The sequence below is a fragment of the Megalopta genalis genome, chromosome 3, assembly GCF_051020955.1.
Source record: "Megalopta genalis isolate 19385.01 chromosome 3, iyMegGena1_principal, whole genome shotgun sequence".
Lineage (NCBI taxonomy): Eukaryota > Metazoa > Arthropoda > Insecta > Hymenoptera > Halictidae > Megalopta > Megalopta genalis.
The window spans coordinates 4,572,444-4,587,968 of record NC_135015.1 but is presented as its reverse complement, the minus strand read 5'-3'; the positions used below and the strand labels follow the sequence as shown (position 1 = coordinate 4,587,968).

Here is a 15,525-nt window from a genome sequence, read left to right as displayed (position 1 = left end):
ACGAACACGAATCGAGTTGCGCGTTGTTTGAGTGCGTCTGCGTCCGAACCTATGCATTTTGCAACGTTTGCACTTTATGTCGATCAATTCGTTACGTGTTTCGACGTGATTTGTTTCGTATTGGTGTTTGTATTTCTCCCCACATACTCCAGGGAATCCAGAAAATTACCTTATGAAAAATCGATGGAACTTTTTCCAGAAATCACCGATACTGCATTGATACTGCATTTTCGGGTGCTGCCTCATCGAAATTTCTCAACCATTATTTGATAACAAGAAGGACACCGAACGTTGGCACGATGCTAATTTACATTCTCTCGGTTCACCGTAAAAGGTCAAATGAATAATTGATTAACTCTTTTGGGAAAACGTTTTGCCTCATTCGAGAGAAAAAACTGTTACTTCACAATTTCCGCTGCTGGTTTCTCGTTACTTGCTCGTTATCCTATGGTCTCCGATTCGGTATAAGTAAAGGTGCACTCTGTGGTTCAAGACTCGCGGGAGCAATTCTCGATTCCGTTTCCATCATTAGTGGTCGACGGATAGAGCGTGTGTATCCCATTGTGGGAAACATTCACAACCGAAGGAAAAACGCTGTTCTACATGTGTTTGACAAATTATGATGGAGCCAGTGCTCGTTGCTACTCGATCCGAAGCTTGTTATCGGGAAAAACGTAATAAAATAGTTCCATGTTTTTCCCTCTTTTTTCCGGAATCACTTGCATGATTCTCAATTTTTATCCACCAGGAAATTGTACGGTTCGAGGTAGCCGACAGTGAATGCGGACATCATTCGATATTTGGACACAGAATGTTGAAACAAATTATGCACTAATGTGACGACAGATAAATTCATTGGAATCGCGGTCTCCGGACAATACTGCCTCTTTGCTTAAAGTTTGATGCAACTTGACGTTTAAAACCGAATAAAATGTAGAGAAGTGTAAATAGAGTATTTTTCGAAAATTAAAAATAATTTCGAATTATTGTCGCTCTCGTAAATGAGACTTTAATTAAAATTACAAAGTGAAGTAGCAATTTCCTGCGGCAGTAATTGCGAATATTCTTTTTTTCGCGAATGTATAAATAAATAGTCATTAAGCACCATTGTCGAGGCAGTTTAATAACGCAATCACTTTGTCGAACGTAAGAAGACTGTCGATTATTAAACATGAATTGTCAAGCAACTTTTTAATTCCGTGCTTTTGGATTATGTAATCTGGGAGGCGCGGTGCGGTTGTTCGATTGTTCGATACACGTTTAAAATATTTATGCGACACGGACGATGCATATTATTCGCAGAAAATGTACGAGCATACGTTCGGCGAACTGTACGAAATTAATATTTGTCCGGGAATGAAACATCAAATCTGTCGTTAATGATCAAGGAAAACATTCGTTACATTTCCTTTAATCTTCCATAAATTAACGGCTTCAAAGTCAAGGCGTTCCGACATCTTGTCTGTGTGTTACCTCTGACTCAGAGAGAAATAAATTACTCGTGGCGAGAAGAAAGAATATTTTCGATGAAAATATTGAACAAATGCTGTTCAAATGCGATACATTTGAATTTCGAGGTACACCTGTGGAACTATGGAACTCGCTACGGCACTGCGTAGGAAGTTATGTGTGCTCTGCGAGTGAAGGGAGGTGAAGCAGGTAGTAACGGAGCCTTTTTCATAAAGCGCTGCAAAAATTTTTTACGAACTGCGTAAAAAATGTACATCGCAATTGCAAGGTTCCATTTCAATTTGTTTAATTTGTTTCCATATGTTCGGTATGAAAAAATTATATTTCGACCAGTTCTGACGTAATTTTAGTAATTAGTGCTTTAATTATTTAGCTGTCGATGTTTTGATTAATAATGCTGTATAAAATACTCAGTAGTTATTTACTACTTTCGACAAATTTCTATGACTCTTTCTCATGTAAAAAATATAAAATAATGTAGCAAGCATAAAAAAATGCTTCAGTTCTTTTATGTATACGTGTATTATCTAAATTTTTCAGTGACAGCCTATATAACACATACAGATGATCATATCAGTTGCAGATCATCACTGATGTGTACATACTACAATTTAATTTTGTTGCAATCTCTTTCGCGTAAAAAATGTAAAGAATTTGTATAAAAAAAACATACGCTTTTCGAAAGAACATACCTGAAATATCCGCTTTATTATGACTAGATTGCGGATCTCTATGCATTTATGGCATGACCAAATTTCTAAGATCCAATCTACTAAGCCGTTCTCTAGCTTTATTTGAGATTTACGCAAGAACTATATAAAGATTAGGAACATTGCAAAAATGAGCCTGATAACCATCATTTTCAATGTATTCATATATTACCTCGACATTAACGAATCTTTCTTATTCTATTTTTTTATAAAACAGACTAGGGAAACAGGAATTTGCGTGAAGATTCACAATCTAGCTAAAAATATTTCAGGTGTTTTCTTTCAGAAGGCAGGCTATAGAAAATGATTTGGCGGACGTAATGATCGTTGGGCCTGGTCAACTACAGACTATTGCTTGATCTAGTACGTCTGATATAGCAGGTTCGATCATAGTTGGTCCTGATCAATGACAGACTATTACTTGATATAGCGGAGCCAATCATAACTAGCCCTGATCAGTAACAGAACATCGTTCGATTTAGCGGACTCACTAACCTCCGAGCTGGTCGAAGTGGTACTGTCCGCGCTGTCGGTGTTCGCCACAGATGACAGCGGCGACCTGCGACCCCGCTGCGCCCATTTGTCCCTTATGGTCGCCACTCCGGTCATAACTCCGATCCTGCTGGCTGCATTTCCGATCGAGTTCTCGGGCTTCGCGGCTGCTTCATTTCCACCGCTCCCGCTGACGGCTCCAGCGCCGCCTCCTCCGCCGCATGCTAGCTCCAGGACATCGCCCAGGACCTCGGACAACTTACTCGGCACTTTGCCGAGGGTGTCCAAGTCCTCTTCTCAAGGGAACCTTTCTCACAGGGTCCCCAGGGACCCTGATTCCGCTGCGGCGCCTTCGCTAGCAGCGCTAACTCGTTTCCAACGCTGATCACCTTCGATGTGGACAGGCTGCCCAAAGATCCTCGTTCCTGTGATAGACCTCGGTCGCTACACTATGACCTAGACTGACGTCAACCTTCGTTAACACCACCTACCGGGCCTGGCTTACGAGTTTGGAAGCGAGAACCAAAGTGAGAAATAATGCCGGTAATTTATGGTTTTTCTGCAAGAAGAATGCGAGCGCAACAATTAGACTGCAGACATTAGCGCATTTATGGCAATTTTGGAATTCTCGGCTACAGGAAAATGTGCGCGTTAAGAAGAATGATCTTTACGTGAAATTTCATGCACGTTATCTCGTTCCGGTTATAAATGCCTAAATCCTCATGTTCTTGTTGCACTCGTGTCTTCAATTGTAGAAAAGCGACCAGATTGCCTTCTTTGGTAACCAAAATAATGCGAATGCTCCCTTTGCCAGCTAAAGTAACGCGGATCCCTCCTCCAAGGATAGCGCAACCTTTACGGATCAAGCGTAATGTAATATTCGAAACGGGGCTTTCAATTTGTCAACCTCGATACCATAATTATCTGCAATGTACCTCGGAGGAAGGTTTAGCCTACCGAACGTTTTCCAGAGAATTCACGATATCATTGTCCAAATAAAAATGATTACTCTCCCACTTGACAGACTAGAAATAGCCTACTAACAGGCTGCTGAGTGGTTAAGCGTTAAGGTCACCGCAATGATTACTCGCAGACGTTCTCCCGCTTCGTTTTTCTCATTGTCGAGCCTCTGTGTCACGACATTTTCAGGAGAAATGTCAAACACGTTACTATTTGTTCCCATGGCTAGAGCAGTGATAGACATTTCCAAACGGAACGGGGAGAGACTTGTAACATACGTGGGCGTGTCCATGCTTGAAATTACAACATACCGTGTTACAAATCCACCTTATTCATCCTTACTGAAACAGTAAATCGAAGCTTTCCGTCCTAAATAATAGACTGCGTGTGAATGATAAAACTACGTGTACCCGGTTTATTTGTTTCGAAATTAGAAATTAGTTAGAAATACCTTCTTCTTTTGGATACATACAGTAATCTGCAGGTGTAATAATTACTGATGTCGATTATGAAGATATGAATACAGGAATCGGTTTTAGAACCGTCCGATTCTTCTGCTAGTTCATACAGTGTACGCACACCTTTTAGAACGCAATAACTTTTTTGAAACTGTACTAAGCGACTTGCGTTTTTTTTTTAGATGATAGCGGGGCTAGTTTACCAGACGATGACTGAAATGCTTATTTTTTAAATTTTGCTGTTACTTGGAATGACAAAAAAATCTCACGTTTTTTAACTCTTTTTATCTGAGTCTATGATAAAAATTTAAAAAATGTCTTTCGTAGATTTCGGTAACTTATATGCATGTTGAAAATTTTATCGAAATCGGTTCACGTTTTTATGAGTTACAACAAATTAAAGATCGTAAAAATCGCAGGTTTAACACAATTTTGACCAAAAACTGTAAGAAATCTGTAGTTTTTAAAATCCTTCAACGCCTGTAGCTCGACTCTCGGTTAACCGATTCCGATCAAATTTTCAGCACGCATGTAAGTTGTCGAGATCTACAAAAGACATTTTTAAAATTTTTCATTATAGGCTTAGATAAAAAAGTTAAACAACAAGGCTTTTTAATTTTGTCTTTTCATCCCAAGTAATAGCAAAATTTAAAAAAGGCATTTTAGTCATCGTCTAGTAGACTAGTCCCTCTATCACCTAAAAAAATTCGAGTCACTTAGTCCAGTTTAAAAAAAATTATCGCGTTTCAGAAAGTGTACGAACACTTTTGTGACCCACTGTATATTCTTTACTGCTTCCATCAAACACTCATACAATTCGCAATCTTCTTATAAAAATGCAGATCTGCATAAAAAGCTGCAGACCATCGGCAACATTTTCAAGCAGCGAAATAAAATAGTGCAACAGTTTCAAAGTGCTGACAGAAGCATTGAACATTGTCCAGAGAGGATGAGAAAGATGGTCATGGGGGCGTTTGTTGAAAACCAGCATCGAGGCGATCCTAATAGCTCACAGTGAGATATGTTGAGACGCTCTATGTCCCGGTTTTATTGATCGACCTGTCGAGTGCATGGGAAACAATTTGGACCGACGCGGAGAGCACCGGAACACACGGTAAGACTCAAAGTTCCAAGACGATTCTGCTCGGCTGAATGCCGTGGGTAAGTTCCGTCGGAAACACCGCGGATAAAGCCGTGTCGGGATCCGATCCGAAACAAGTTAGCGGCGTTGCTCCTATGCACGTTCGACAACTCGAGGCTTCGACGGTCCCGACGATTTCCCATTGATGAATACCGCCGGAAATCCAGGAGAAATGAAACGCGGGGCACTTGGGTCGGCACGGTTTCTTAGCAAGCTATCGTCGGCCCGTCCCGAACCACCGTTAAAAATGCATCGGCCAGCGGGTAGCTAATTAGGTTAATTGACGAAACGGAGGACGAAATACTTGCGGCGTGTCTGTGCCGCAGATTTTAATTAAAATTTTCATTAAACTGAATGTTGTTAAACCGCTATAATAAATTGCACGGAATTACCGGGGGCGGAAAAGCCGGTAAACATCGTGCCGCCGCTATAAACAAAGGGACAAAGCGTGTTTTATACGCGTTACGTTCGCCGGACAAGAGGTTTTTGCCCGATGCCTGCGCACGGTTACGTAGCGCTTGTTGCTTCGATAAATAATGTGGACGGCGAACTTTGACTTTACATCGTCGGAACAATGGTCGCACGCAAGTTCAGCCCGGAATATATTTGACATACTTGAACGTTATTGTCATTGCTGGAGCACGGAAGAGAATCGCCGCGGGCGAAGTTGATTCTTCGATTCCGACAAAGAGAATCTCGAATTTCGTTTGCAGAAATATTCGGAAGACCGAAGCTAGGTTTCGATACGGCATCTATTCCACTTTGTTGAGGACCGCGCGATATTTCCCAATAACAGCTGTTCACCTCATGCCGGGGACAATAAGTCAGAGTTTACGATTATTCTCCGGGAACTTCCTCGGCAAAGTTTGGGCTAAAGATTCGGTGTTACGCCAATGGAGAAGATGCTACTATTTGGGCATAGTGGTTCACACGGTAAATAGTTGCGAAATGTAAATGGTTTTACGACTTTCCGTAGCGTATTTTTAACCCTAGAAAGATAACCATATGACAACGTACGTAAAAGATAACCATACGCTTCAGAGGCGCATGCTTTTCTAAGGCGTCAATTTTATACTAACAATGGATATTTATTTAAGTTAATCTAGTCATTTTAAAGGTTTGGCATTATTGTAAAAATAAAATGCATTTATATTATATTTTTTTATATTTTAAGTAATTTTAAACTTAAATCACTAGACCTCTATGAAAAATTAACAAAAATCAACAGTCTTCGCAGGCGCCTCTGCGACGTAGGTTATCTTTCTCGGGTTAAGGTGATGTTTGAACAGAAAATAATTCGATAATAGTTGAATGAAACGAATACAAGTAATTATGCACTTTACTTTACGATTCGGTACCCGTGCAACATTAATCGTCTCACGATTTTCCGAGAGAATTGACGAAGTCCAGTTTCAATTAAGAAAAGATTCTATACTACTTGACTGAAGAAGGTGCAAATGATTATGCATCTTAGGCTGCATTTTCACAGTAAGTTTTCGATTAGAAAGATTTCACTTCATTCCGATGGAAGAGAAGTACATAATTGATCCATCTTAGTCTGCACTTTTAACAGGTGTTCAGTATTAATAATCGTTTCACAATTTTCCAACGGAATTTTCAAAGCGAAGTTTTAATTATAAATTATTTAATATTCTCTCGATAAAAGGGGCGCAATTGCGCATTTTAGACTGCATAAAAACGTTTAAAAAGATTTAAAAAACTGTCGCGTATCATTAACGATTTTAATATTTTTCACGAAAACTGACGACGCTATGTTGCAACCAAAAAGTATTTAATACTGCACCAATGAAGTAAATGCAAATAAATATGCCTTTTAATTTATATTTTCATCAATTGCACATTATTTATTCTTTTTACTATTTTCCAAAGGATTTACGAAGCCATGTTTCAAAGATACATGCATAAATGAGCCATGCATAAATGAAACAGATGCAAATAAATATGCTTTTTAGGATGTATTTTCAACAGTTGCATATTATCAATTCTTTTTACTATTTTCAAACAGAATTCACAAAGCCATATTTCAGAGAAAAATATCAACAAAACAGATGCAAATAATTATACGCTTCAGTCTGCATTTTGAACAGTTGCATCTTCTAAGAGAATTGTCAACGCGATGTGTTTCAACTACAGATGCGAATAATTCTGCATTTCAGTATATTCTTTCGACAGTTACGTGATGTCAACTGTTTTAAGATTTCATCAACGACCCGACCGGGGAAAATACGGAGGTTCGAAGAGTTCAGTGCTCGGAAGAAAAGGATTTCCCGAATTCCGTTGTTGAAGGGGTGACAGCCGAAGCTCGAGTAGAATTATTAGAATTCTATTGAATGTGTTCAATGAACGCGATAAGCTGTCGAGTACCGTGTATTATATTCGCGATTCTTTTCGCGCCAGCAAGATACGAAGGAATATTGAATTACGCTGAGGAATTGATCCTCCATTGCATGCAAGGAACCGTCGCGCTTTGTTCACGCCTCGTAGAAAATTTACACCCCGACTATCGTGCGATTCTCTGCATTTCAATAAAACGTTGCAGTGGAATGTTGAGGCGACAATGCAAATTTATCAGTCCAGTGAAATGTATAATGTCGATTGCTGAGTCGCCATCTTCAAAAATAGATTTCAAAGTTATTTAGTGAATGAGCAAACTATATCGCTTAAATTAAAGTTCGTCATAGATATTATTGTTTTAGGCCTTTTATATCATAAAAATTCTAATGAACGTACACCACAATAGAAATGAATTTTCTCTGCAGTTTCATGAGATTTCTCTGCAAAGTACGGAACCTTTTGCCACGACGTTTTCGCGTACACTTTCGTTCGCGTTTCAAGGAGGTCCAAAAGTTCTCAGAGTGAAGAAGAAGAAACTTCAGAAACTTCGCTCGTACAGACGAGGCACGTATAAACGATGTTTTCCCTCGATATATCGTATAATTTTCACCGGTCGTTCGGTATCGTTGCAACAATAATATTACTCTTCCGTTCGTGTCTGCTAATAAAAGCATATCGAGCGAGCACAAAGAAGCTCCACCGAGTTTCCACGAAAGCAAAACGAATGTCAATTTCCCTGTAGCTCCGGGATTTTTCCGATCAAACGAGAATCTGGGAACCAACAAGGAAACACGTTTGGATAGTTGGCGGACATTCGTTGTCTCTGCAGTCAATTCTCCCTAATTGATGCTCAAATTGTATACAAAAATGGACAATTTTGGAAGAAGAAATACGATTATTCAAGCCTTGCGGCTCGTTTTTATAGTTGCCGATTGTCAACAATTATAAAAACGAGCCGCAAAGCTCGAATAATCGTATCTCCTCTTGCCAAATTATCCATTTTTATGCACAGCCTGAGCGTCAATTGTCATTAACCGTGCGAGTAATAGTAAGTTCGAAACATTGCTCGAACGAAGTAATCAGACCTCCAGTATTCGCGGATAGACGCCGCAAGTCGTCTTTATGCAGCCGGCGGGTCTTTGAAACGAAATATCTTAATTAGCTTAACTACACGACGCGGCGAGGATGATAGTTAAATCACGAAGGACACGCGACAGGAAGATCTTGTTGCGTGGTGCTAGCAAAGCGTAATATAGTTTCTCTTTCGCCGAGATATTCAGGCGGGCATAATTATTACGCCCGATGGAGAACGGACAGTCCGTATTATTCACGGTCCGAGGGAGGGAATTACATGCGCGTTCGTATTAAAAACACGAAATTATTTGTGGATTATAGAAGCACGATAGACGACGATGGTGTATGAAGGAGTCGTTGAAAAGATCGGAAATCGTTTTGACTCTTTGGTGAAATTATTGACGTGTCAAGCGAAGGAAATACTTGCATTTGCGTTAAAAATGCGGAACGATTTGTGCAGCAAAGAAGCAGAATAGTTGACGACGTTTGAAGTAGTGGTTGAAATGATCGGAAATGGTTTTGACATTTTAGGAAAATTGTTAACGTGTTGACGTTGATATTCTGGAATGATTTGTGCACGAAAGAATTACAATAGTTCGACGACGTTTAAAAAAATTGTTAAAAAAATCGCAAATGGTCCTGAGACTTTAGAGAAGTTATTATCGTATTGATGTTGAAATTGCGGAATGATTTGTGCATCGAAAAAGCAAACTAGTTGACTGCTAGTTTGAAGAAGTTATTAAAGAGATTAAACATGGTCCTGTCATTTTAGAGATATTGTTATCCTATTGACGTTTAAATTGGAGAACGATTTGTACATCAAAGAAGAACAATTGATAACGTTTGAAAGAATGATTATAATAATCGAATATGGTTCTATCTCTTTACAGAAATTATAGAAGGAATCACTTGCATTCATGTGAAAAATGAAAAACCTCCAAATGAAACACAATCGACTACGTTATTTAAAAAATGATTCGCAGAACGAGCTTCACTTCCGGTTAAATTACACTGCGAATTCATCGCATAATCGTGTGTCCAATGATTACCAATTGTTAGCTCTCGTGACCGTGCATCGCTGATGAATTCTACTTATGATAATGGCTTATAAACACTGTACGCCGCGTCGCGGTGCCATGCCGTCCGCTTCTCATGACCATTCATAATCGATAGGACGCACACGGTGTAGCACCATGATCAGTGTTTACTTATGCACGTTGAAAATGTTATTCTATAGTCTCAAGTCGAAAAACGCGCGCTCGAATTTGTTTCAATTGGAAATAGATTTCACGTCGTTCTTGTCAAAAACTAATGGTCGCGACCGAAAAGATCGAATAATTGCGCAAAAATTCATCGAAACTTTTACATTTTTACGATTGTCTTTACAGATTATTTTTACGACAAATTCATACTTCTCGTCTACTGGAAGGCTTTTGAATCAATCTGCTGTACTTCGAAGAAATTCGAAACTTTGCACTGAAATGGAGATACTGTAGGTATAGTGATCGTACTGTAATTCGAAGCTTACATAATTCTGTGATTAACACCTCGGGTGCCGAAAATTCACTTCTACAATGTCCACAAAATCTAAATAATTTTATTAACGGAACTGAAACTAGAAATTTAAAATTTACCATAGCGTATGGTATTTTAACTTGTTTGCATTCTAAACATCCTTGTACAATTCACTTAGTTCTAATACATTAAAATAGAAATGAATTTTGAAAACGCAGCACACAACTTGTTGACAAGTTTCTAAAATTTTAATCTGTTTAATAACAAACGTTCTGGTTTAATGAAAATTGATAAGTATCGAGTCAATGAGTCAAAATTGCTTCCAGCACAGAAATTTAGTTCCAAAGAGAGAGTATTACTTTAAATAATAATCTTAGAATAAATTATTGCGTTCTATTACCGAATACAACTCCTTGATGCGAGAATAAAATTGCTATCATTATGGAACAATATAGTAAGATGTTTTCTGTCTTCTAATTTTTAGCGGACTGTCAAGTAATCGACGACAGATAAAGTGTCGAGTATCGTCCGAATCGTATTTGACGCCGTAAGTTTGCTTGGCCCCGTCATTCAGTTTCTTCGGCGAGCAAAAATCGAGTTTTACCGAGAATTAGGAGTCCCGACCTTGAGCCTCACTCACGCTTTCCCAGAGATCTGCCGGACAGGATTCAATTAGTTCGCAGGATTTAGCCAGGAGACCCTGTTTCGGTTCCTTTTCATCCCGGCTCGTTCGATCCCGTCGAAAGGCGGAGGACAGCCGGGGGAAAATCTTTTTCCCGCTCGTGAAAATTCTCCCCTTTCCGTGTTTCATTCTCCGCGGCAAGAGAAAAGCTCTCCTCGAACGGAGCACCCTTCTTACAAGGAGAGGACCTCGAATACTCTTCGCGATAGAACAGACAAATTTCGCAGTCGTTGGAACATCTCGCATCTCGAGAAGCTATAGCCCGAACTTCCAGAACCGAGGGACACCCGGCAGGCAGCTCCGTGTCTGCTGCGAGAACAACTTCGCGATGGAATTTCTTAATTAGCTGGACGAACCGCTGCGGAACGTAACCGAGTTTCGGGAGACACAGCTGATGGCTCTTCATAGCTTTCGGCTTCTTCTTCGAGAAGATGAGGCGAGTGTTTTCTCTCTAAGAAGATACTCTGATCTAGGGTGTCACTTTTAAGGCCCATTTATACTAACGTCAACGCGCCGACAATGTCGCGTCTTTTCGAGTTCGAATACTTAAAAATGCTGGAGCTGTGTTTTCTTGGACAAGGTATTATTAAAAAGTACTTCCGAGCGAAAAATGAATGGAGTTGATTGAAAACGAATAAGATATCTCCAGTGGTTTTAAAAAATAAGGACTCCTCGAAGCTCCAGTTTAATTCTGTAGGCTTTCTTTCTTTTACTTTTATTGAAAGTTCTTCACTTTAATGAATAGCGTCTGATAATCACCGTCGAATTGTACTTGTACTCGGTGCTCGTAAATGTTGTCTGTAATATCGTCTACCTTAATGTGATCTATACTGATAGAAAATAACATGATGGAAGCGTTGCAGGCAGCATTCTTGAATAATCAATATCCGCTGCAAGTAGAACTAGTCGATAACGGTCAGACACACACACTATACTCCATAACAAATGAGCTGAATCAATTCTTTATCACGATTTTTCTCATAACGTTCCACTTTATCGTAACATAATCATCGAAATTTTCATCTTTAAATGAAACCGTTCTTTTTTTTGAGAGATCTACCATAATTTTTGTGACATCCTGTAAATTTTGAAACCTCGTACGTTCCTCAGGATAAAATTACATGAATTTTCTATTTTTAGATCTTGCGAAATATTTAATTTCGCAGTGTTCTACGATACATTTTCAAAAAATGTAACATTATAGCTGATACAACATTTGTTAATTTAGTGCATAAAGCGCGAAAATGGGTGCAATAGTATCTTAAATATTTTTAATACTAATATTCCTGAAGAGTGGACAAGAGTTAAGAATCTTTTCGCACCATTTTGCTGTTCCTCCAACAAAATTTGATGGCACTAAGTTCACAAATTCTAGCTTATCTGTATCAATTGTCTGCAGAGAATATTTTCAGCTCGTGTGCTCATGTTTTCAAGAACTTTGTACAACTATCGGTGATTCGTTTCAATTTTCCTGTAGACCGCGGCGAACACCGTAGGTGTATAAAAATAGGTTATCAATGATCGAACGCCGCTGTCAGAAATCGAGCGAGAAGAATACATTCCCCGGTAAATGCTAACACGGAATGGAAACATCAAAGACACGCACCTCAAACAATAGCCGATTGTTTTCCTACGGGAACGTAAGAGTAGAGAGTGGCTAGGTCGATCAGACCGCCGGGTCGGAATCGATATTTACACTAATTGTTGCCCTTGTTCTCTGCTACCTTCTCTGACAAAGTAAGCCCCTCCCCCCCTACCGTCCTCTCTTCATTATTCGACCAGCAACTGTGTTAGTTGCTCCTTATCGCGTTGATTACCACGCGAATTTTCGCGTCTCTCACCCGATTATTGTTTACACTCATTAGAAACAAATGTTAATAACATACATCGTGGGTCTTCGTGCATCAATGGCTTACATTGGCAAATACATTTTGGCAGAACAGGAATTTCGATAAAGTTAACACACAAAACATGATACTTTTTACGTTATATAATTTTCAATTTTCGGATACCGGATGCTATTGCATCGTTACATTAATGAATAGAAACACTCATTTGCATGCAGACCCAGATATCGCATAGAGTTTCATTAATAATATCACGGTAATCACACAAACTGGGAGATGAATAAACAACTCTTGTTGCTGTTGCAAACACGATGATAATTAACAATGAGAAATATATGCGTGCGGCGAGGTTCGGGAACGCCTTTCATAATTATTTCATACTTAACCCCATTAGCAGTATAATAAATGAATAAATTATGCATTCGAATGAAACCTGTATTCGCAATGCTATTTTTCACAGGACGATACGAACGAGACGGATTAACGATTCGCGAGGATACGGAAAGACGAAACGCCCACGAATTGGACATTAAATGGTCCCGCCGGACAATGGTACGTAAAAGGAAATGTCTAATGTCCACCACGGAAGCTGTGCTCCCGCGAGCAACTCGATTAACAATTAATGGTTTAACCTATATGTCCGCGGACAATGCCGCTTTTTATTCCGGCGAAGAATAGGAGCTCTCACGAGGAGTTCGCTACAGAAGTCGACGACATTGAGAAAGAACGTCTGCGAGTCCGGAAAAGAATATAAACGGTCCTCTCTCCCCATTGAAATGTATGAATAGTTGGTTGGTGCATACGAGATTGCTGATAGCATAGTGTTTAACCTTTCTATGATTCGAGATAAAGTTAACAATTCGTGGCATTGGTTTATTATCTTCATTCGTTCAGCCTTTAATAATTTAATCAGATGCATTTTAAAATGATTTCGTGCACTTCTGGCATCTGTGGATATTTAAAATACAAGAACACGTGTATATTAATGCATTATCTAATAGAATTCTATTGCCAGTGTTTTTAATCATTTTGCCTTGTCAGAGAGAATCTTGACAAACTTTTTCATAACAATGACGAGTTTGATTCTACAGCAATAAACCACTTCGAATAAATTCATGGTACTTTTCACAATGAATGGAATTTTCATCTAGTTCGAAACATTATCCAATGTGCGACAATGTTCAAGTTGTTGAAATTTATACTTGGAACTCCACCGTGAACACAGATATTAGAGCAAAAATTACATATGGAATCGTTTAGCTCTCTGATGTAATGGGCGTACGTATGCAAATGGAAACTATTTTGAGCAAATAAATTAGTCTAGGTAGAGAACATGAAATACTTTCATAGAAACCCTTCTACGCCAAACAGCAATTTCATGTGCATCAATTTAATGGTTTGCCAAGAGCGACGAGCCGAGTTTCATGGACTCAACTGATTAATACAGTGTCACATTTGTACCTGCGGTATGCATCTTCTGGCTGCTGAAGGGACAACTAACGATGTATATTACCTAATAGTGGCGTCAAACACTGGCAAGCTTATGATACCTTCCGCAATCTACTGTTCGATAGATCTTGCCCCATAAAGAACGACGAAAGACCGTACGTCACAACCACAATCACGATCATACAACGAATAAAAGATTCTACAATACCATATCTTAAATCATAAATTCCAAAACTTAGTTTAATTCCAAAATTTTATATTTAACGGTAACAGTCAGTAACAGCTAATAATTTTTCTTTTGTAATTTTGATGCCACTGGATTCTCGATTCTAGATTGTACCGATCAGAAAATAAAATGTTTTCTTACACTCTCCATCTTAATACTACAATTTCAACAACTAATTTTCCTTTTTATCATTTCGACTACCACGTCATCTAAATGTGGGTGACGGAATTATTTGCTCAGAGTTGAAAATTAATTTCTATGCTAATCTATTTTATCTTCCTAATTTTATTAGGATCTGCAAAACGTAAGAATGTTAAGGAAGTAATCGATGCGATATATAACTTAACGGTTCAATCTTAATTCGATGAAATAAAGTACTTTAATTTTATAAAATTTTTCGGTTGTTGGCCTGCAGATAAAGTGTTAAAGATCTGCAGAACTAGATTCCTGATTGCAAACTACGCTATTTCTAAAATAAAGTAGTCTGGATAATCTTCAATTTCTCAGGTATTAATAAAAATCGTTTTAACGGCTATGTTCGGAGATCGTACCAACTGAATTATTCATACAAGAGTTAACATAAAAGTACTATTAAATGTAGTGTGCAACGTTTCTGAGAGCACCGCGTCGCGAAAACACGATCAAAATCAGCGTGCACGAGTCCGATAGATTCCGTAGTCAGATGGAACACATTTCGTTCATTTACATCCGGTGAACCAGCTTCCTCTACGTACTATTTCGTGGATGAATGACCAGTACGTTCCTTTGACCCGACTCCATCGAACGGAGGTCACAATTAGTTCATGCTGTCGATCATGACCGGGTAAAGCGTTACGTTCGATGATTATAATGGATCCCGGCGATGGGATCGAGCCACCGATGGAATACCTTCGATTAACCAAAAATTACTGGTACGACGGCGGCTCGATCGATGGAACATTGAAAAATTATACGGCCCGACGCGAGAGGTTCGCTTCTGCCGTGTGACAAAGCAATTTGCCGAAGTAAATCATTTTAACATGGGCAGTAACATTTGAGTTGCACTCATCGAACGTACGCTGTGGTCTGAAGATCGTTGTGCAATCACGTCCTTCCTTGTTGCATGACATAATTTCTTACAACATCGCAATTGAGACAATCTTTGTA

The 15,525-nt window shown here is 39.1% G+C and overlaps 1 protein-coding gene across 4 annotated transcripts in view; it reads right to left on the bottom strand.

Moving 5' to 3' along the window:
• The window catches only part of Sytbeta (Synaptotagmin beta), a 125,903-nt gene that overhangs the window by 50,495 nt on the left and 59,883 nt on the right, over nucleotides 1-15,525 (bottom strand). Inside the window, exon 2 of one of the 4 annotated variants that reach the window (XM_076519671.1) lies at nucleotides 2,676-3,133. The exons of 2 other annotated variants lie outside the window; for them this stretch is intronic. In XM_076519671.1, coding sequence (XP_076375786.1) covers nucleotides 2,676-2,789 — 114 coding nt within the window. In that variant the 5' untranslated portion in view covers nucleotides 2,790-3,133. The remainder of the gene's footprint in view (nucleotides 1-2,675; nucleotides 3,134-15,525) is intronic. One more of the 4 variants, XM_076519672.1, reaches the window with a different exon arrangement.